The following is a 22,832-nucleotide window of genomic DNA, read 5'->3' on the forward strand; positions in this document are numbered from 1 at the left end:
TCACGGTGCCGCCGCCGCGCCCTCTCGCCGCGGTTTGAATGTGAAGCGCAGCCGGAGCGCTCGGAGCCGCCGCTGCCGCCGCCGCCGCTGCCGGGGGGAAGTCGCCAGGTGAGGCTGGGCCGCGCCGCCCGACACTGCCGGTGGTGGGGGGGTGGCCGCACAGCCCGGCGGCCCGCACGGCCCAGGGGCGGCTGCCGCTCCGCTCTGCGGCGGGGCTGGGGCGCTGGGCCCGCGGCGCAGCGAGAGGCGCAGCTCACCATGCTGGGCTGCTTCGGCCCGCCTCCCGCAGCTCGCGATTGGCTCGCGGCCTCTGGAGCTCCGCAGCCTGCGCCTCTCATTGGCTGCTGCTGCTGCCAGTCCGGAGGTGGCGGGGAGGGGGAGGGGAGCAAGTTCGTCTGAGGGCGGCGGTGCCGTTCGGGGCTCCCCCGCAGCCCCAGCCCCGCCGGGCGGGCAGCCCTGCCCGCGTCCGTCCTGTGGGGAGCGCAGCCGGGACGGCTCGTCGCCCCATTAGGAGGCGCGGGCTGGCGGCGGGCGGGACGGAGCGGCCTCGTCCCTCGTATGAATCCCCCGGCGGCTTCAGGCTGGGCGGACGGCGCGAATGGGGCCGGGGGGGGCTGAGCTGAGGTGGCGGGACAGGGCTGGGCCACCCCCCTGGGAGCAAGAGCCGGGAGAGCCGGGCCTGGAGGGCTCCTCAGCCCGTCCCTGCTGCGGGGCTCCCGGCGGCCGCTCCGCCTCACGGGGGCCCGGGACGCGGCCCGAGCGGGGCGGAGGGTCCCGCTCCTCCCGTGGGCAGCTGGTGCTTGTCTCCCCGCCCCTGCTGTTCGGTGGAGGGGAAAGCGAGTGTAAAAATCCTCGCTCCGGTGTAAAGAGAATCTTTCCTGTGCGGTCTGGACCGTAAACATCCTTCGGCATGTAGGTGGTGTTTGGTAAGTGCCGTGAGGAGTCGGCGCAGGAGCAGCTTTCTCTGAAGTTCTGCACAGCGAAAGGCTTGGAGAACTGCTGCTTGGTTTCTTGGTTTGATTTTTTTTTGTCTGAAAATACTCTCCTTTTCCGCGGCCTTTCTAGGAGGCCTATGTCACAAGGTAGCAAAAAGTATCCTAGCAAGTACCACTTGTTTTAGTAGTGGGAAACAAAACACATGACTAGCTAGGGAAAGAGAGTGAAGAAGAGTAAGCAGGTAGCGGGTAAAAATATTTGTCCTTCTGTATTGAGTAATGGATTCAGATCTTTGTGCTTGGCCTTCAAAGCAGACTCACAGTCAGCTTGAGGTTATATCTTTTTATAGAGATCCCTATATTATGTATGCGTGTGAGGTATTTGTAAAAGGTCATTCAGGATTGACATCTCGTCTCCGTTTGTTTTCCCATTTAAGCCAAGTTTAGTCTTAAGAAATGATTTCTGCATAGGTTTGCACCTGGGCTGTACAAGCTTCCCTGGAGCAGATAATTTTTATTTTTTTAATTTTGAAAGATTTAAACATTAGTTTCAACATTAAAGTAATGATGCACAAGGCCATTTTGTAAGACAGACGAGCACCAGCTTTTATTAGTGTTGTTTGCTTATTCTGCTACTATGTTGGCTTTTTTTGGTTGATGTGAACTGGTGAACAAGACTAGAAACAAGCAAAGCCTGAAAAGGGAAAGGAGGTAAAACATAAGAGGCAGGACTGTCTAGGTGGATTTTTACAAAATATGTTGTGATCTCAATTACTCATTAACATTAATTTCATTCAAGAGGATGCAGTTGCTCTCTCAATGATACCAATGCCATAGTTAAAGTAAAAATTGTTAAAATTTGTTGTCTTACAAGTGTGCTTAAATAGAAGCTGCTTATTCTGTTGATAATCAACACAGACTGAAAGTTGTCTGTCCCACTTTGAATTTGTTCTGTCTTGTGAATTAGAAACTCTAGAGCAAAAAAGGAAATCTTTACTTCCTCATTACATCTCTGAGTGAACTGTGCTGCTGGTGGTAAGACAGATGTGGGCCCAATTGATTGATACCCTGAGCAGCAACATGTCCATTAAATCATGTCTTGCTACTATTTTAATGTTACTGTAATTTCAATTTTTCCAATTAAAGCTGTGAAGTTAATATACTGCTGTGGTAAGTATGAGAATGTGTGTGGGAGGATTAATAGGGAGAAGTAATTTAGATTTATTTCACAGTTATTGTCTAATAAGTATTACAGTTAACACAATTAACTCTCACTCTAATCTAACTTAATTGTACAGGGTGGACAAACCCTCTGGCTTTGCACAGTCTCTTGTCCTCTTATAAAAAAATAATTTTCTGTTGAGAGTTTTTTTTTTATATAATGAGCATTTCATTTTAAACAAATCTTTACTCTCCAGTGCACTTTGAATTGCTCCATTTATGGTTCTTTAGGGCAGGACTATTCAGCTTTTCCAACCAGGAACAGGTTTCTGGGGCTGAGGGTAGTTCTCAAAAGAAAAACAAACTTCTGTTGTCCTGAAAGGGTAAGAGATCATCTTTTGGCTGTACCTGGTTCATGATTTGCTGAATGTGTGATCCTGTTCTAGGAGTTTGGTCACAGTAAATAAGACAATATCAGTTACAGGTAGTTAAAGAAATTGAATGTTTTCTGGTTTGTGCTGGTGCACACTAGCTCTTGTTTTACTGAATGAGATATCTAAGATGGGACCATGCTTTATGAGGTACAGTCAAAAAGAGCTGATATGTCAGCTGTGGAATTTAGTTTTATGTATTTGTATTTTATAGGATAGGTGTTCTGCTCTCTGTATTTATAACAATACTGCTTTTGAGCTTTAGGTTCTGCCAAAATGGAGCTGAGTGATGCCAATTTACAGACTTTAACTGAGTATCTAAAGAAAACACTAGATCCAGATCCTGCTATAAGACGTCCTGGTAAGTGATTCTCATGAGAGACCAAAAAAGTTTAGTTTCTTTTTGGCTCTTTCAGCCTGTGTATGGCAAACTTTAGTGGATGTTTATGCAATAACCTCTTCGAAGAAGTTCTCAGTATCCTTTTAAAACAAAGCAACAACCCCCCCCAAACTAATTAAGGTTGGATATAAATATTAATTTTTTTTTTCTTTTTGAAAATTATTTCCTGTATTCCTGATTTTTTTGGGTTTTTTTGTACTGTTGTTATTTAAAACATTGCTGCTGCTTACAAGAAACCTGGGTTTACTTCAATCAGGTTATGGCTTTTGAAAGTGAGCAGGCAATATTTCCACATCCTGCTTTGAACAGGGCTTTTGTTAATAGCAGACGCATTTAAGAGCTTATCAGTGAAGAAGCTACAGTATCTTTTATCAGACTTGTTCCATGCTTCTGTTCTTGGGAAATTGGGGAAGTGTTCATCTGTTGCTCATTTTAAATAGAGACTTGAGGAATCACAGGACTCCTATTAGAAAAACCAGTTCAGCTTTTGCTAACTGGAGTGTGTTCTCTTGCAGCGGAAAAGTTTCTCGAGTCAGTCGAAGGAAGCCAGAATTACCCGTTGTTGCTCTTAACTCTGCTGGAGAAATCACAGGAGAATGTCATCAAAGTTTGTGCATCTGTAACGTTCAAGAATTATATTAAAAGGAACTGGAGAATTGTAGGTATCCTAGTGAGTAGTAGTGCTAAGATTCAGTAGTTCTTGTAAGGTACAATAAGATATTCTACAGTAACTTTGAAGACTGTGTATGTCTGTACTCAGAGGGAGAAAGTAGATCAGTCAGAAAACAAACACAAGGTGTAATTTACTGATGAGGGACTAAAACCTGGGCTACTGGAGTCCCATTCCATTAGAGAGAGCTAGAACTGCCTGATAAAATGATGACTGAATGTTTTTCTCTAATATTATATGCATATTTTGCAGAAGCACAATATTTAAAGCTCATTTAACTACCAGTAATATTATTTAAACTAAAATGATTGTGAAGTGTCTATACACATGAGCTGGCCAGTTTACCCTGTATCTGTTGTCATAGTGTGAAAAACATTTCAAGCCAGCCCTGCAGCTGAAAGTGATGATACCAGCTTTCCTTTCATGTAAATGCTTCTGGGGAAGAGAATAGTGTGGGACAGTTTATTTTGGTGGCCTTGCCAGTTGTAACACTTTGAAGTACTTGTAGACAGAAAACAGAAGTGTTGCTATTTAATCCCACGTTATCCTTTATTTTGAAAAGGTCAGAAACGTTTTTGATTCAGGGCTTTCAGTATTCATGAAATTTAATTCATGGTAGAAAGTATTACATTTGAGAGCTCAGCTCCTTCAGTGATGAGAGGTTTTTGTTGATAATCTTTATACTTTGTCTCAGTGAAAATACTTTTTGTATCTGGAAAATATCAACTGTATGATGTTGCTTTGCTACAGGGAAATCTAAGTATTTCATCCTTAGGTCTTAGCTGGTACCTATTTACAAATCTACATGTGATTTCTCCCCTTCCCCTCATAATAATATTGAGAAGCTAGAGCAGTCCTAGGTCTGGTTGTGTTTGGTAAGATCAGCATGTTCAGTTTGGCATGAGATTTCTAGAACTTTGTTTCTGTAATAGTGTATTCTCAGTCATTTCTGCCAAGTTACATCTTTAGTATATTCTAGGTAGAAATAATGTCCTGTTATGGAGAAACTTGTAAGTGGCTTCCTTTTTATGGATTGCTGATGTAATTCAGGAGAGATTTTGTTTTGAAGTAGGTGGAGATGCTATGCAGTAAGTGCATCCAGGGGGCTGTTATGATTGTTATGTGGCTTCAAGCACATTGTTTTGTACAAAATAGAAACTTTCATTTCAAGAGCAGCTGTATGGACATAAAATATAACCCTAAGGCTAGCTTATCTAAATGACTTGGTTTAATTTAGCAGCCTTGGACTTCATTGTTATAAAGCTCAGTGGAAGTAAAAGGCTTTTGCCTACTCAAGGACTTTGACTTGGTAGAACCTGGAGAGCCAAATGTACAGGGCACTTCTGGAGGGAATAGTTTGCTTTTTTAATTTATTTTTAATGTATGAACAGAATGCTCATTTATGTGCTGCCTCTCATGTCTTGTAAGAAGGTCACATTTCTTTGAAAGCTCTCATAAGTAACTCCATAGTGAGGTTTGCTGATCTTTGCACCATCTCTGTCCTCATTTATCTAAATACCTAGCCGTGAGTCCTGCCTCCCTACTTGAGGCTTGTCTAGTACAGTTATTGCTGCCTTTCTCATCACACAAACTTGTAAAGCTTGGGATTTGAAGAGCATCATATTTTTGTGGGTTTTCTTAAGCTTATGGGAAGATGGTGAAGGGGAGGTAGGGAGGGCAGTGGTGCCATCTGGCTTAAGCATCTTAAAGATAATTGAGTTACTCTCTGGAGGTACTTCCCTCTTTTAATTGCTGGATAATTTCTAATTTCCTAAACTTTGGTGCTCTCATCCCAGATAATGTGACTGTCACTGGTTGGTGACAAGCCTAATTTTATTTCTTTAGTAGCAGTTTTGTAATTTACTACCACTTGGCACTATTGACTGACTGGACTTTGATATTGGACTGATTGGATAACTCTTGAAGTCAGTATTACAGTTTTGATGGTGTAACCTGCACCCATCTCCATCTGCAGTTCCTAGAAAGTATGGCTTGAGGTAGCATGCACAAAATAAATTTTTGAGGGTGGTAGAAGAGAGGACAGATGTGGTTTATTGTGTTAGAAGAGGAGACTGTTGGCCAAACTAACGTGTTCTTGGTGTATGCACCTACCTTAGTATGGCTGGATTGCTGGTTTGACAGGTCATTGCTAGAGAAGAAGTCTAGCTCAGGTTTTTACAGAAAGATGTAGTTTCTTTCAGCTTTTTGCAAGTATTACTGTTGGAGATTTGATTGTTGTCAATATCTGTAACAGATCATTCCTTTATCTGTATGTAACAGTTGCATAAATCAGTATAAGCAATTGGTTTCTGACATGCTGATATTTGCTCGTCGCCTAAAGTATATTGATGTGTCTGTGACTTAATTATTGTTTTAATTTTAGGTTGAGGATGAACCAAACAAAATTTGTGAATCAGACAGGATAGCCATTAAAGCCAACATAGTGCCCTTGATGCTCAGCAGCCCAGAACAAATTCAAAAGCAGGTATGTCAATTCCTGGTTGTGTTCATGAGACTTTTGGAATATTTTAAGTTTTCAAGAGCTGTTTAAGAGCTCAGTTCCTTTCCCAATGAGGTCGTGCCAATTCAGATAACTTGGAGTATGTTGTCACAGCTACTTCAGCCTGTTTTTTGTTTTGTTAAGGGAATTACTGTGTAGTCTTACAGCTAAGTTCTAGCATTAGGCAGTTAAATATAGTAATTCCAGAAAGTGAGACTGCATGTACACATTGGATTTAAAGTGAGATTTGTTTATTTGTAATTAAAACTAGTAGATATTTAACCAAATTATTTTTTTAATCTGACAAGAATAATTATTTTTCTTAGATATTTGCAATGTCTGGCATGGGTGCTGTGGTTTTTTGTCATGAGGAGCCAGCTATTATAGCATGTAATGGCTGTGTTTCCTTTCCAGTTAAGTGATGCAATTAGTATTATTGGTCGGGAAGACTTTCCTCAGAAATGGCCTGACTTGCTGACAGAAATGGTGAATCGCTTCCAAAGTGGAGATTTCCATGTCATTAATGGGGTCCTTCGCACTGCTCACTCTTTATTTAAAAGGTATTATAAACAAGGGAGTGTATGGGTGTAAATCTCTGCTCAATTCTGTTCTTCCTTTTAGACTTAATTTTGTAGGTGTGCAAAGTCTACAGTTGTGGCTTCTACTTATGCTTGTTGACTTTTTAGTACGAATGTGATTATCAAATTGTACATCTTGCATGGTAGTGACCAGCTGCTTAGTTCTTTACTTTGAAACATAGTCAATGTCAATACCTTGACAGTACTCAGCACAAAAAAAATAATTGTATCCAAGTCAATTTGGTAATAAACGTGAAGACTCTTCTATTTTTTTGTGTATTTCTCTTTCACTTGTCAGGTACCGTCATGAATTTAAATCAAATGAATTATGGACAGAGATCAAACTTGTCCTTGATGCCTTTGCTTTGCCCTTGACAAATCTCTTTAAGGTATTTCTTTTTGAATCATCTCTAAAACATTCTGAAATACTTGTGGTGAATGCCTGCAAAGTGAAACCTTAAGAATAGCTGTTTTGAAACTGTTCACAAGGTTTAGGCTACAGTTACGAAGTGAGACCTGACAGGATTCATAAGGGGAGGAAAGGGAACAGTATTTTCTGTTTGTTTGGTGTTGTGTTTTGTTTTGTTTGTTTGTTTTAAATCGTTGCACAACACTTCAATACTTCTTGTCAAGTGGTTTATGTTTGTTACTTGACTGTATTTTGTCTTTTTCTAGGCAACTATTGAACTCTGCAGCACACATGCAAATGATGCTAGTGCTTTGAAGGTTCTCTTTTCTTCTCTTATTCTAATTGCAAAGCTGTTCTACAGTTTAAATTTTCAGGTGAGTCTCCTTGTTCTTCTAATAGTTTTGTTTTGTTCTCACAAAGCTGTTATGGCCTTATGTATAGGGTCCATTTGAGGCAGCCTTTAGGGCCATGGTTGTAAAAAATAGATGTTGACAGTCTGCATCAACAGTGGGGTTAATTAATGTGTTTGGCCCTGTCTAGACTAAGCTGAAGAGAGTGTGACCTCTTGTCATAGCAAAGAGATGTTGTAGCTCTTTGAGTATGAGCTGTGAAAGACAGAAGTCAGATGCCTGAGTTTGTACTCAGTGTGCTCCTTATGTCTCTGCTGACATGAACTTAGTCATATTGATGAAAGCCAACTAAAACTAGTAGCACTGTAGTAGTATGTAATTCTGGTAATGGTGTGGGATTTTTTGTTTTGAAATCAGACCTAAATTTCCAGTGTTATTAAATATATCCAGTATGTGGTAAATATATACTTTGAGATTATGTATATCTGGTAGCTCAACATGCACATAAATCTTAAGTGTAATGGTCATGCTTTGATTGCTTGTGCTGTTCTTCCATATTGGGAAAAGAGCAAGCTGGAGTTAAGGGAGTGCTCTCCTGTTCTCTCTCCTGTGCTTTGCTGTTCTGAGAGTGAGGGGCAATAAGGTTCTTTATAAAGCTGTAGGCTGTATAGGATGTAACCAACTAGTTTATTTGGAAATAGTGTACTTCAAAGCCTCTGTCTGGAGAGGTTTTGTTTGGAAAGAGGACGGGGTCATGTTTTGCTTGGAATGTTGTTTTCCATACTTCGTTGTCCCTCAGTAGACTATAAAGTGGATACATACAATTTACAATGTAGGTGTGTTATCTAAACAGTGTAATCAGAAATTAAAATGTAGATTTATGCTTTTCTTTCACAGGATCTTCCAGAGTTTTTTGAAGATAACATGGAAACATGGATGACAAATTTTCATAGTCTTTTAACTTTAGATAATAAACTTTTGCAGACTGATGTAAGTATTGCATAAACCTCCTGGTTTTCACTGTGCAGTGGAGGGACTTGACTGAGAACTTAGATCTAACTGAACAATGACATGTTTTCTTAGTTGGTTAGACAAAGGAATAGAATTACTATGAGGGAATGGTGGTTTAGAGAAGTTGCCTTGTTGGGGAAGGAATTTGTGGTCCAGTTCTTGAAGTTGTATCTCAGATGCAGGTATATCCAGCTGTGCAGAGAAATCAAACTCCTAACAATCATCAGTGAGTAGATTCTTTTGAGGACAAGTGCTGAAGTAACCAAATCATTAGGCAGTTTCAGTACTCAGGTTTTCTGTGCCTTTCAGCACGTTTATGCTCTTATGTTTTAGAGAACAGGATAGCTTCAAGAACTTGGAATAGTTGAGGGCATTACATCTCTTAAGTACTTCAGTTTAGCTGTCATTGTCTAATTATAAGAATTAGTAGTTTTACAGGTTAAAGATTTACTTTGGGCTTTGATGACTTTGTATATTTTGTGCGTGCTTTCTGCGTTTTAAATGCTGATGTCTTCCAAATACAGTACAGTAGTTTGCCACATGATGGAGACAAAGCAACTCTGTAAATGTCTTTACAATACATAGGGAGGCATATTAAGTGTATCCTGTGCTGTTTCACAGCTGGTTAAGCTGACACTGCTGCTAAAAGTTTTGCCACTCTTTTGTCTGTGGGCTGTTGCCCAGCACAGAGGTTCATGCAGCTGTGTGCTGAACTGAGTCAGGAGCTGATGTGCATTAAAAATGAAAGGTGGGAGGGAGATGGAACTAGTTTGGTGTTTGGTTATTGTTTTCTAATTCCAGCTCTGTTTCCCAATTCACTTTGCTTTGTGGCTCCATAAGCATCTGTGCTGATACGGGGAAAGGGAGAGAACTGCTTTTACAACTATTTCAACTTTAAAGTAGAAAGATATGATTTCTTCTAAGCATATTTGTTCAATGCCTTGTGTTGTCTTTTTCCTGTTACATTTGTAAATTAGTTTTGTGTCGAACTTTGTTAGGTTTAATTTAAAGTGCATAGTACTTTCCTTTGAAATGTAGGTATGATTTATTACTTTCAGTACAGTTCAGTACAAATCAGCAAAATACAGTAGTTATAGGGACATGAGAGGGATTCCTTTCACCTATTTAGAACGTGGTAAAATAATTGTGTGGCTATGTCCTTCAAATATGTTCATACTTTAAGTAGTGTTGATGTTTGGATGTTTAAGTTCTTACTTTTGTTTTATGTGAGGATGAAGAGGAAGCTGGATTACTGGAGCTCTTGAAATCACAAATTTGTGATAATGCTGCTTTATATGCTCAAAAATATGATGAAGAATTCCAGCCCTACCTGCCCCGTTTTGTAACAGCAATCTGGAATCTGTTAGTCACAACAGGCCAGGAAGTGAAATATGACTTGGTAAGTTGTTCTAAACTGATTTTGTTGAGTTTAATAATGAATTATGTATTGATCAGTCATGCTAGAACTGTATGTGTTCTGTTTGTATTGTTCTAGCTGGTCAGTAATGCAATCCAGTTTCTGGCCTCAGTTTGTGAGAGACCACATTACAAGCATCTGTTTGAAGACCAGAACACACTGACAAGCATCTGTGAAAAAGTAATTGTTCCCAATATGGAATTTAGAGGTAACTTTTTTTTTAAACTTATGTTTTCAAAGGCACAATAAAATCTAACTAATTGTAATGGTAGGTGTCTTTGCAAGACTGAGAACTGAGGATTACCTCTTTTTTACTTTAGTACTAGATTCAAAACCAAGTTTCTAGAGCAGGTTGCTGCCCTGTGGGCTTTGTAGAAGTGTATGAATACATCTAATAATTCTTCTGTCTCACTGGGATCTCACAGTGTAAAGTAAAGGAAGTAAGCTATAGGTCATGTGCCAGCAATAACTTCACATGATTAAAATGAGTATCAGAATAATTCGAGGAGTCTAAGTAGGCATGGATGTCAGGCCTGCTAAATTGTAATGTCTGTTTCTCTGGGTTTTGGTGGACTCATATTGCTCCTAGTATTTAAAATGCAGTGAATGTGTATTGCAGTGATAAGAAGCTTCTCTCTCCTAAGTCTGTGCCTCTGGAAGCCTCTTTAAATGCACTTAGTGTTGAATATGTCCTGTCTCCTTTCTTATTTTTAAGTCAGGAATACATTAGCTCATGAGTGTGAAAGATAATTTGTGGGGTAGCAACAAGCTAAACAGGCTAGTCTGGCTGGATATTTCTGATAAATTTCTATTGATATTGTAGGAAATAAAAAATAGCAAGTTGATAGTAATATACCTTTTGACCATTAAAAACAGAGACCTCAGTATATAAACAACCATGTATTTTATATTTTCAGCTGCTGATGAAGAAGCATTTGAAGATAATTCTGAAGAATATATAAGAAGGGATTTGGAAGGATCTGGTAATCCACAGATTTATACTAAGAATACTTTGTCTTTAAATATAGCTCTAAAGAGCTGAGGCAATGTACTGAAGCTTTTTAAACTTATTTTTTAAGTTAGAAAGGCTTCCCTCCTCCCTCAAGAGGTTTTATCTGGTTTTTCATCAAGTGTACTGTCACAATGTGCCCATCACAGTGTCTTTTTGTTTTGAACAATGTTTTTATAGGTTTTTTCCTTAATTGGATTGGTATGTCTCCTGCACTGCACACATTCTCATTTCAGCAAAAATAGCCTGTAAGTCAATGCTGAATAGTGGTCACAGTTGTGTATTTAGTTCCTATGTGTAGAGTTTTAAATAACATGGAGAGACTGTGCCTGTATTTAGTAGTCTATCATGTTGAAACTGAAATTCTGACCAGTGTTGCATACAAATCTATGATCAAGCCAGCTGGACATCAGCCAGCCCTTGTACTGCAGCACCGTGTTCAAACCAATCCAGTAACTGCCCTGACCACACTGTGCTGTGCTAACAGAGCTATTTGATCTTCTGATTGTAGCTGTCTGGTCTTCAGCCAGGTCAGTGTCCTAATGAACCAAATCTAGATCTAGATGGCAGTTTTGTGTACCCTGTCCTGTGCCACTGACAGTTTGCTGGCTGACATTTTAAGGTTAATGACACTTCATAATCGATTTATGAAATGGCTGTGTGCTTGCAGTGGAGGACAAAAATTGGAGAAAAATCTTTTTGAACTTTTTTCAAGCAAATGTTTTACCATTCTTATCCAGGGTCGGCCGCATTTTACTTGTTTGTGAAGTTTTATTTGTTAGCTACTTCTCCTCTTAAGAGAATTGAGGCAAGGCCTATCTGTGTTTTTCAGAGATTATTTTAGAAATGTACTCTATTGCGTTTAAATTGTCTTGCTTTGTTTTTCTTCTGTTGCTTCTATGAGTATATTGTTTTGGTTTTTTTAACACAAATGTACTGGGTCAGTGTGGTGGGCCAGCAGCTAAGCACTACACAGCAGCTTGCTCACTCTCCATCCTGCTGCAATGGGATGAGGGGGAGAATAGGAAAAGTGAGGAAGTTGGTGGATAGAGATAAAGACAGCTTCCAAGCATGACATTAGATGTCATGAAATATCCTTTTGGTCACTTTGGATCCGCTGTCCAGGTTGTGTCCCCTCCCAGCTTCTTGACCACCCCCAAGCCTACTTGTTGGGAATGAAAAAGAGGCAGCCTTGACATGGTGCAGGGACTTTTCAGCACCAGCCAAAACCACTGGGGCGTTATCATCAATTTTACTCACCAGTATAAAACACAGCACCATATGGGCTTCTTATGAAGAAAATTAACTCCACCTCAACCAGTTTCAGGTGTATAATTGTCAACATAGTGAAAAGCCTCTCCCTGCAGGCTTGCTAAAACTTTCTTTAGAGGGCAGTAAAACCTGTGAATGTGCATGCAGTCTTGGTAGGTGTCTCTTCCTCTTCTTCTATTAAGACAGTAAGTAAAGACTTAAATGTGTTCTTTCATATCGGTGTGGAGGTTTGCATAATTAACATAAGGTGTGGCTGTAACTGGAGAAGCTGTGTCTTATTAATGTGTTGGTTATCAATATGAAAAGCTGTATCCTTGCTCATACCCAAGGAATCTTTGGTCCTCTTGCAGATATTGACACCAGGCGCAGGGCAGCTTGTGATCTAGTCAGAGGCTTGTGCAAATTTTTTGAAGGACCTGTGACAGGGATTTTTTCTGGATATGTTAATTCTATGTTGCAAGAATATGCAAAGAATCCAGCTGTTAACTGGAAGCACAAGGATGCAGCTATTTACCTCGTTACATCTTTGGCATCCAAAGCTCAAACACAGAAGGTACTTTTGCATTCTCTTAATTTTAATATATATGCATTAAAATATTATGGTGTATATGAGGACTGCAATTCACTTTATGCTGCTTCAGAACGGGAGTACCTGTATTTGTAGTAATTTAATGTTGATGAGATTCAAAGTTGTCTTCTAGATAACCCTATCACAGTTGGTAATTTGGGTGTATATCATCTTCAGGTAGACTGGGCAAATTCAACAACCATGTGTGACCATCTGGTGGGTCTTATTAGCATGTGTGAAGCAGCCATAAAAATAAAATTAGCTTGAGTCTAGAACCTTTGAGCTTTTAATGGTGCTGAGCCAGAATTGTAAGCCACAGAAGGCCAGATTTAGCTTTACAGAAGATGATCAGAATTGTTAAGCAGACTAGAAGGAATCTAAGTGACTCTTACAGGTCTTATATTTCCCAGTGTTTCCTGTTATTTGAGTGTGTATGATTTAGAAACAGCACGGGAATGCTAATGATCGCTGGAAATGGATCTCATTGCTTGCTGGGGAGAAAGCAACTAATAGGTTGGATACAATGAATCACTACAACTCAGCTAAACTTGGAATCAGTAGCATTGGATCAAATGTCCTGTAGAACAGATTTTAATCTCCTAATAAACATTTTAAATGTTATTACAGTTAAAATCTCATTGGCTTTACAAAACAGGTTTGAGGCAAACATAGTAAAACGTTGTACATCATCTTTGTGCAATTTTGCTGAAGTCTCATCCTGAAATGCTGGTTGTCTTTTACTGCACAGCAATGGATAAGAACAGTGAGGGATAACTTGAACCAGAGTCTTCTAGCAATTAGAGAACTGCTGAGTTGTACATACTTCTGTGCTATTTAGTGGAAAATACGGGATAACATCTCTTAGAACATTTGCTAAATATCCATCTAAAAATCCCTTTTAAAAATCAGTTGCGTTTTCATAAGAGAAAACTAAGTGCTCATCTTGTACCAATTCAGAATTGCAATCTGAGGCCAGAGCTTTTGTTTTAAAAGGCCTATCACAAAAAAAGTATCAGGTTAGTAAGATGCTAATATTTTTCTATCTAAAATTTCAGTGTATGATCACTGTTATGTGCTGTTTCAGCTTGAAGCTGGTAACTTTGAACTTGAGTAGTGCTGCAGCTGAAGAGTAGGCATTAAAAACATTAGGAAGTTAGATAACTCTGCTAAAGATGAAGTTTCAACAATCTCATCATGTGTACAGATGCTTTGGTTTCCTTTTATGAAACACATAAAAATGAGTAAGAAAACTAGCTGAATGCCAGCATCTCACAACAAAGTTGGTTTGTTTTTTGTTTCTAGCATGGAATAACACAAGCCAATGAACTTGTTAATCTGACAGAATTCTTTGTGAATCATATTCAACCTGACTTGAAGTCTGCTAGTGGTAAGTTGATGTTAATTTTGATATGGCATTTTTGGTGATTTATCTACAACCTTGACAGTGATCATTGTTTCTTAAGGCTCAAGCACTTGCATAATCTCTGTGGAAGAAGACTGTTAGCACCTGCCACATGGGAAGTAATTCACGTTTGTTTGTCCAGCAATGGATGAGCTTTTCACCAAAGGTGGATTGCCATATGCTGTCTGCAAGATGTACACACACAGTTGCTATCAGCTACATTTTCAACTTGTTGAATAAAATTAATTTGATTTCTGTGTTTGAGACTTTATGGCAAACTTCTATGCTGGAAAAAACCCTGAGAAGTTAAAATACTGAAGGCTGAGTTGTAGCCCATATCAGCCCATATTTGTGGCATTACAAATGTCTAGATTTAAACCACATAATTTATTGGATGTTTCAGCAATTATCTGATGATATTTGGAACATAGTGGGTTGTCTTGGAATATATACTTGGAGGATGTTAAAATTGGAGCCAGAAGGGGAAATTTCATGGGAAATAGTTGGACTGTACACTTAATGGTACTGGGGTGTGATTAATACCTAAAACTGCTGCTCTCTCTAACAGTACAGAAACTAAACCATGTAGAAGAACATTGTGTGTTATTTTTTTATGAGAAAAATAATGACTTCCTGTCACCTCTGTATATGTTTTATGTTCAGTAATCACATTTATATGAAAAGTATCAACACAATTTTTTTTTTTAATTGCAGTGAATGAATTCCCTGTGCTAAAAGCAGATGGCATCAAATATATAATGATTTTTAGAAACCAAGTAAGTTTTTCTTTTATGATAAAAATATATTGGAGTTTGTTACTTGATAAGCCTGATTTGTCTTACTTGGCCATATGTTAACAGGTGTTTGATAGTCATTTATAACACTTCATGCTGAATTTTTAGTTTTGAAAGTAAATTATATTGTTATAAATACCCAATTAACACATAGTCTATATGCTATGCATGTGCTGTGGGAGCACTGAACATCTTAGGGTGCTTAGTTCTGTGATACGCTCAGACTCATTCAAGCCAAAGTCAGTCTAAATAGACTTGATTGCTCCTAAGTTGCAGTAATTTTTAAAGAGAGTATAGCAACTTTGTCTTTTACCTTTGCTGATTTGTGAGATGCAGTAAGAAAATATATTGAGTTTTATTTCTAAATTTTAGGTTACGTTTATGAATCTCTTAGGAAAGGTCTGTGTTACTTATTTTTGTTAAAGCTTGATATTTTTTAACTGCCTCCTAAGACAAAGTAAAATGGAAAAGAAATGTGCATTAGGATTATATGCACTTACTGACAATCAAATGTAACACTGATTGTTTGGGGGAAGTGTACAGGCAATGACAGAAATAGGTACCTCTTGCTTGTCAAGGTGTGATATAGGAACTAGAGGAGCCTTCTAAGATTTCTGCCTCTGCCAAGCTTCCAGTTTGTAGCTGATGAGACCAGAGTGGTTATGCTCTGTTTTTGAACCATCTGTATTTTTATGTCACATATGTATAATTTGTTGCTATATTTTTGTAGGTACCTAAAGAACAGCTGTTGGTATCTATTCCTCTCTTAATCAATCATCTCCAAGCAGAAAGTATTGTGGTCCATACTTATGCAGCCCATGCTCTTGAGAGACTGTTTACCATGAGGGGGACAAACAATACTACCCTGTAAGTTTCCAGGCAGAAATAAATTAATTGCTACATAGGTTTTATCGATGAAAGATGAGAAGTATCTGTAGGGAATCTTTTATTTCTTAGTATTACAGTATTGTAAAATGCTTGAGGTTTGTGTGTCTTTCATCATTAAGAGCTGTGTTTTACCAACAGCATTTCAGCTGCAGAAATGGCACCGTTTGTGGAAGTGCTGTTAACAAACCTATTTAAAGCTCTGACACTCCCTGGCTCATCTGAAAATGAATACATTATGAAAGGTAAGTACTTTATGGTTTCTGCAATGCAAGAGTAACTGTGTTAACTTGAGGTAAAGGCTTATAGTTACAGGTTACTGAAATGTTTATTTGTAAAACCTATTTTATGCAAACCTGCTAAAGAGGTATGTTCAGCCTGACTTAACACCAGGCTGTATTAAGTCATCATTGACTAAATTTATGATATCAAAGAGAAGCACTAATCATAGTGGTATTCTGACAAATTATTTCTCAAATGATAGTTTTTGTAGTCAGGAGAGCTACCTGAGCAGTGTCAGTAGAAGATCTGAGTGGGTTATGGCTGGTACTAAGCCAAGATTTGAGACTTGCCAAAGATAAATTATAGTCTCTGCAAAGTTCTTTAATCTTCTGGGCTCTGTGTGTAGAATGGGGATGATGAGGCTTTGCTTTGTCGTTTTTCATTATTATAGATTGATTGCTCTTGCAGCAGGTGCTCTTTCTTACTGTACCTAATTCCTTAGGATCAAATTTAATACTAAAAGGTAAAGGATGTAGGCATATGATGGATCACAGAAGTGTATGTTTGTCTCCAAAAGTAATACTTTCAATTTACTTGCAGCCATCATGAGGAGTTTTTCTCTGCTGCAGGAGTCCATAATTCCATACATCCCATCTGTCATCACACAGCTCACACAGAAGCTGCTGGCTGTCAGTAAGGTAAAGAAACAGGCTTCTGGAGCAAAATAATCACTTTTGACCTTTTAGTGCAGCCTTTCTGAAGATTTGTGTGTACCTCATTGCTTGTGTTCTTTTAGAATACTGTACATTTGTCAATATTTTCTGACTAAAATAAGTTAAACCAGCCTTCCAATGAAGCATTGTCTTCCTTTTAGGACATACTTTCAGATCATTAGTATCCTTATTCCCAACTGCTATTTCAAACTTCAGTTAAAAGATGTTTTGTTTTGTTTTCCTAAGTGACTTGACTGCAAGTTTGCGTTGATTTATCTGTTTATAACTTGTTTATAGAATCCAAGCAAACCTCACTTCAACCATTACATGTTTGAATCAATATGCTTATCAATAAGGATAACGTGCAAAGCAAACCCTGATGCAGTTGGAAGCTTTGAAGAGGCTTTGTTTATGGTGTTCACTGAGATACTACAGAATGATGTGCAAGGTAAATTATAATCCGTACGTGCTTGTGCTCTCTCTGCTACAGTTGGTTGGTATGATTTACCTCATGGCAGGTTTTCTGTAACAGGAAATTCAAGTGAGAGCATGGTCACAGTCCTAAGAAAAAAGTGTCTGGGTTGTTCCATTGGGTAACAAATGTGTTAGTTTCTTTTTAAACTGTATTAAAAAATATCTTCATAATCACTACTCCAAAGCCTCTTACTCTTTTTCGTTATGTTGACTTGCTTCTAGTAGTTTATTTTCCTTGTTCTGAAGCATTAACAAATAGAGGAAATAGAAATTATATATATACACAGTGCTTGCACATTTTTGGAATAATTAAATTTAGGAAGTGATACATTTCCCCAAGGTTTTATTTGTTGGAATCTGTGTGTTAATATCAGAAAACTGTAGATACTAGATGTGTGGCTCCTAGGAATTGACAGTGAAAATACTGGCTGAATTTGTAAATATTGTCGTTTCATTTCCAGAGTTCATTCCATATGTGTTTCAAGTGATGTCCCTACTTCTGGAAATGCATAAAAATGAAATCCCGTCATCCTACATGGCATTGTTTCCTCATCTACTTCAGCCAGTGTTATGGGAAAGGACAGGAAACATTCCTCCTTTGGTGCGACTCCTGCAGGCTTATTTAGAGCGGGGTGCCAACACCATAGCAAGTGCTGCTGCTGACAAAATTGTAAGTTGGGTTGATTTATTTGCTGTTTATGGTTCTAGACTTGTTGGTTTAAGATTAAACTTTTTTCCTTAGTGAATAGCTGCTTTTTTCCAGAATTTGTGCTTGCACTTTAATGGTGCTTATGTAGAAAGACAAAGAAAAAATCCTATGAACGCAGGTGTTTGAGCCGCTTTTCTGTTACATGGAACGTGTTGTGCTTTTTGTCAGTGTTGCAAGCCGGTACCGGGGGGCTACCGGCTGTCAGTTAAGATGTAAAATTCCTGCACTTAGTTTTTGCAAGCAGGTAAATTTCCACAGTTTTCGTGTCTCATTTACCTCATGTTGAAAACTGGATCAGGAAAACTCTCAGAACTCTGTTCAGAAGAGTCTTGAGAAGAGTGAGGAGAAGCCAAAATGCTGGGAGATGTGAGGATTAGTGAATTCAGTGGGAGATTTATTCTGCGTACTTAACTTCTGTTATTTCTGCTGCATGATCTGCTGTAGTCAGACTTGATTAGACAGTGCCATTGATGAAGCAGACGTGCATGTTCAAATTGGCTTTGGTGTTCATTTGATCAAGGTTAATAGGAATGCTCCAAGAAGTATTACTTGGTCCTGATAGAAATCTGTCTTCCTTGTCCTTAACTGCAGAAAAAGAACCTTGGTTTAGGTTATGAAAGCTTTTTCCATTATGTATATCTTAGGTGGTGAGGGACAACTGTCTGGTAGGTGATACATGAAGAACTGTTGTAAAGAGTTTTATATTTGCTTTGCTTACAGCCTGGATTGTTAGGTGTGTTCCAGAAGTTGATTGCCTCTAAAGCTAACGACCATCAAGGATTCTATCTTCTAAACAGTATTATAGAGCAGATGCCTCCGTGAGTATGAGTTGAAATTACATTCAAAATCAATTGCTGTAGATTTTAATACTCTGTGTATTTGTATGCCTCATGGTTCATGTTTAACAGCTGAAAAATGTCATGTTTATCAGTAAAATGGAGTTGAACAATTCTATACATGCTTTCTGTGAAGTGACATTCCTAAAAGCCTAGTGTGAATTGGATCACTTTATTTTATATTTCCAGAGCATCAGTTGACCAGTACAGGAAACAGATCTTCATTCTACTATTCCAAAGACTTCAAAATTCCAAAACAACAAAATTTATTAAAAGTAAGTTCCTTGCTATATGAAAAGCTTCAGCAACGTTTATGCCAATGGATGAGAATGTGCAGCTGTACTGAATGAGTATCCTGTCATGCCCTGTGATGATGTGGATGAAGGGATACTAGTGATTCTTAACATCAGTGACTTGCTTCAAATTGTGTGTGGTGTATAGGACAGTTGCCACAGCAGGTAACACTTTTCTTCCTGAAAACTGAAGGAATAGACTTAAAGTAATGGAAGACACGTGTATATTCTTCTTACTGTCTGGGCTCTCATTAATTATCTGAAAGTGTCTCCATTTAATCTTCAACTAATACCAGCAACCTTTCACTCTCACACAACACAGTAATACTGACCACACTTCCTGTTGTTATACATAGTTGTGTTATCACTGTTAAATAATCTATGATTTGTGTCATTCTTCCTTAATATGACTTAAGTTATTGCTGAGGTTTTATGTTAAACTAGCAAAGCTGTGACAAATTATTGAAATATATTCCTGCTGTAATAGAAAGATTGCATTATTTTAATGATACTATTACTATACAAATTATGAAATGTTTATTTCTTAATCCAATAAAATCTGGTTAATGCCACCTGATAGGAGCAAGAATGATTGGATTGCATATTATGCTCTTCCACAAACAAAATTTAAGTGGTGCTTTTAATGCTTTGCATCTGTGATCTGGTACAAAGGCCATGCAAAGGGATTCACAACTGAGCTAAAAACTGCATTGCATTGAGTTTTCAGCTAAAAGCATTCAAGTTCTTCTGGTCATTGATCTGAAGAATTTGCAAGCAACTTTTCAAATGCTTTTTATAACTGCCTTAAGGGGGAAAAGGACAATCTTGTATCAATTGTCCCATGGCCGTGTTTTAGTATGTTGCCGTACATGGAAGGATCAGCAGCTTTTAGGGAGACTTCAAGGTACCAAGTTAATATACTTCAGTGGAGCTGACTGTTTATAAAGATTGCCATTTCTGTCCCCTTGAAAAACTTGAATGTATTTTGCTTCTGACTCTTAAGTATATTATTTTGTTTTCATGTTAATTTGACCTTTTTCTTGTTACAGGTTTCCTAGTCTTCATTAACTTGTACTGCATAAAATACGGGGCATTAGCTCTGCAGGAAATATTTGACAGCATACAGCCAAAGTTAGTATGATTTAAAAAAATTATTTCAGACTGCTGTGCATTTTTAATCTTTTAAAGTAGGAAATATTTGTCTCCTTTAGATAAAATTGCTAACTGCATTTGTCACTAATTTGACTATCCAAATGTTTATTCTAATGTGGTTGCTTTATTTGTCAGTTTTTATTGTTTGCTGTGCATTGTTCCTTGTTGAGAGTCCAAGATATCTCCTAAGCAAATCACAAGAAGGAAAGAGTGATAATTTTACTTTTTCCTTTCTGAATCATTTGTATGCTCAAATTTCCACTAGGTATCCACTGTAACAAAGCAGCATCTTCACAAATTACCTGGTTTTCTTTTTGCTGAAGATGAATGTTGTTTCTGGTTTTCCTTTGTCATTGTAAGGCTGACAAGGCTTTCTAATACTTCTTCTTTTAATGTCATAATAGGATGTTTGGAATGGTTTTGGAGAAAATTATCATTCCTGAAATCCAGAAAGTGTCTGGGCAAGTTGAGAAGAAAATCTGTGCTGTTGGCATTACAAAAATATTAACAGAATGTCCTCCTATGATGGACACCGAGTACACCAAGCTGTGGTATGTAGAACACTTCTCCAAGTTCTGTTAGGGAGGCTGTTTTGATTTTTTTGAAAATGTGAGCTTTCTTCAAAATGTATTATCCAAATAAACTCCATTGTGATTTCTTCAGGCCTGCTATTGCTAGGAGGCTGAGTTTGCAGGCTTTTCATACCACTTCCTTTTCTCAACAAATAAAATTGTATTTTCAAGGCAGAAGTCAGAACTGGTTTGAGATTTTTGTGATGGAGAGAGCACTGTCAAGGGTTCCAAGTAACTTTGAACATTCTTGCAAAATACACCCTGTCCTTATGTATTTTAAGCACTCCCATTTTATCCTCTCCTCTTAAATATAGGATCCCTTTGCTGCAGGCCCTCATTGGCCTCTTTGAACTGCCTGAGGATGACACTATCCCTGATGAAGAGCACTTCATTGACATAGAAGATACTCCAGGATATCAGACTGCATTCTCTCAGCTAGCCTTTGCTGGAAAAAAAGAACACGATCCTGTAGGTCAAATGGTGAACAATCCTAGAATCCATCTGGCACAGTCTCTTCACAAACTGTCCACAGCATGCCCAGGCAGGGTAGGTGACTGTTCTGCATGGCATGCTAATGCTGAATTCTACAGAGAAGTGGTGCTTTTTTGATAATGGGTCTCTTTTGCTAATGTTTGATAATCAGCAAAATGAAGTATGTCATAACTGAAATGCCAGATATTGCTCTTTTTTATTCTTTAATGGAATGTAGCTTTTGTAAGGGTTTTTTCCCCTAGTAACCTTAGACTGTCTTTTCACATTGATTAATTTAGCAATAAGCTTGAATATGCCATTTCTTAAATGAAAATTTATCCTCTTGTTGGTATGAACTAATGCTTGTGTCTAGGTCAATTACACCTACTCAGAAAATGTCAGGCAACTCATACTAAATTACACAACTGAAGTTTACAGTTAACTATTTTAATCTGTAGGGTTTTTGGTTTTTTCAAGATCTGATGTTTGCTGCATCCAAATACCTGCTTTAATAACTGAACGTTTTCTCTACTTTCACATTTTGATTCAAATAAGTAGTACATAAAATTGTCAGCATCAGGAACTGGAATTGCAGCAGCTGCTTCCACAGTGAAAAACTGCTGCTTTCAGCATGTTGCTTGTACCATATGTTGGCACAGTGATTAGCAAGATATAGCAGTAGTTTAATGTATATACACATTGACTCTCCTGCTCTCTCCTGTGTTTGAAGGTTCCATCAATGCTGAGTACTAGTCTGAATGCAGAAGCATTGCAGTTTCTCCAAGGATACCTCCAAGCTGCAAGTGTGACACTACACTGAATGCATCTGTTCCACGAGCAAGACCAAAAGCTGTTTTGGCACACAAAAGGTTAACACTGACTTTTTTTTTATAGCAGAGCTCAGACAAAATGAAAAAATGCTACTTGAGAATGTGTTGCAGAATCCATCTTGTAAAAGATAAATGTGGCTTTAAGCAGAAACTGAAAGAATTTGGTGGTTTGTATGCTCATAGATAAAAGGTGGCTAACTTCCATTCCCAGTTTAATTTCAAAGGGAATAGTCATAGCGGTTTGTTATGGGATTTATTTGAAATCTGCAGTGTTTGGATAACATTTTGAAATGTATGAAGGGCACTGGCTGTAGAAACTCACTTTGCTCACTAAAATACCTTTTCATTTTGATGTTGTCCTTTGTATTTCTTCTGTCTTTCCTTAAACTTTATCTAAATTGTGAATAAATAAGAAGTACTTGTTTAAAATGCCTGTCACTGTGCGCTTACTGTTTAAGAAGAATGTAGTTGGCTTAAAAGAAGGTCATGTTTTAAACTTGAGAAAGAATATAGAATAATGGGACTGTGATGATTTTTCTTTATCTTAAGTAATAGTTTAAATACATTGTAGGATCATACAGAGTAAATCTAAAACTTTGGGAGAAGAGCCAAAGCTATTACCAGTCTTGATGCTTACCAACAGGTGAACCCCCTTCTCTTTGCACAAGACGTGTCAGTGTAGTACAATAAAAGCAAGTAATACACCCTCCTGGAGTGGATATCAGTCTCCAAGTGGATTGTTAGTGATGTATTAAACTGTGGCTGTGA

General features: G+C 38.4%; 1 protein-coding gene across 2 annotated transcripts; it reads left to right on the forward strand.

Annotated features, from left to right (window-relative positions):
• On the forward strand, positions 1 to 22,493 carry CSE1L (chromosome segregation 1 like). Of its 2 annotated transcripts, none has more exons than XM_051632907.1 (25): positions 1 to 108; positions 2,793 to 2,888; positions 3,443 to 3,585; positions 5,981 to 6,082; positions 6,512 to 6,657; positions 6,974 to 7,064; positions 7,351 to 7,458; positions 8,332 to 8,424; positions 9,677 to 9,844; positions 9,941 to 10,070; positions 10,780 to 10,845; positions 12,494 to 12,696; positions 14,014 to 14,098; positions 14,828 to 14,889; positions 15,638 to 15,774; positions 15,934 to 16,037; positions 16,615 to 16,712; positions 17,025 to 17,175; positions 17,663 to 17,871; positions 18,631 to 18,728; positions 18,936 to 19,021; positions 20,089 to 20,170; positions 20,596 to 20,742; positions 21,078 to 21,309; positions 21,965 to 22,493. In XM_051632907.1, exons 2-25 carry the CDS (start codon positions 2,804 to 2,806, stop codon positions 22,052 to 22,054), a joined length of 2,916 nt encoding a protein of 971 aa, XP_051488867.1. In that variant the 5' UTR covers positions 1 to 108; positions 2,793 to 2,803; the 3' UTR covers positions 22,055 to 22,493. The 2 variants fall into 2 exon arrangements, with proteins under 2 accessions (XP_051488867.1, XP_051488868.1); XM_051632908.1 differs by lacking the exon at positions 1 to 108 and adding an exon at positions 427 to 926.
• Positions 22,494 to 22,832: the final 339 nt, after the last annotated feature.

This window comes from Apus apus, chromosome 15 (genome assembly GCF_020740795.1).
Source record: "Apus apus isolate bApuApu2 chromosome 15, bApuApu2.pri.cur, whole genome shotgun sequence".
Classification (NCBI taxonomy): domain Eukaryota; kingdom Metazoa; phylum Chordata; class Aves; order Apodiformes; family Apodidae; genus Apus; species Apus apus.

Bases quoted from the DNA above. Each gene is read 5' to 3' on its own strand.
- CSE1L (XM_051632907.1), top strand. From the start codon at position 2,804: ATGGAGCTGAGTGATGCCAATTTACAGACTTTAACTGAGTATCTAAAG. The intron at 20,743-21,077 runs GTATGTAGAACA...TCTTAAATATAG, and splicing joins ACCGAGTACACCAAGCTGTG to GATCCCTTTGCTGCAGGCCC. The intron at 21,310-21,964 runs GTAGGTGACTGT...CTGTGTTTGAAG, and splicing joins CCACAGCATGCCCAGGCAGG to GTTCCATCAATGCTGAGTAC.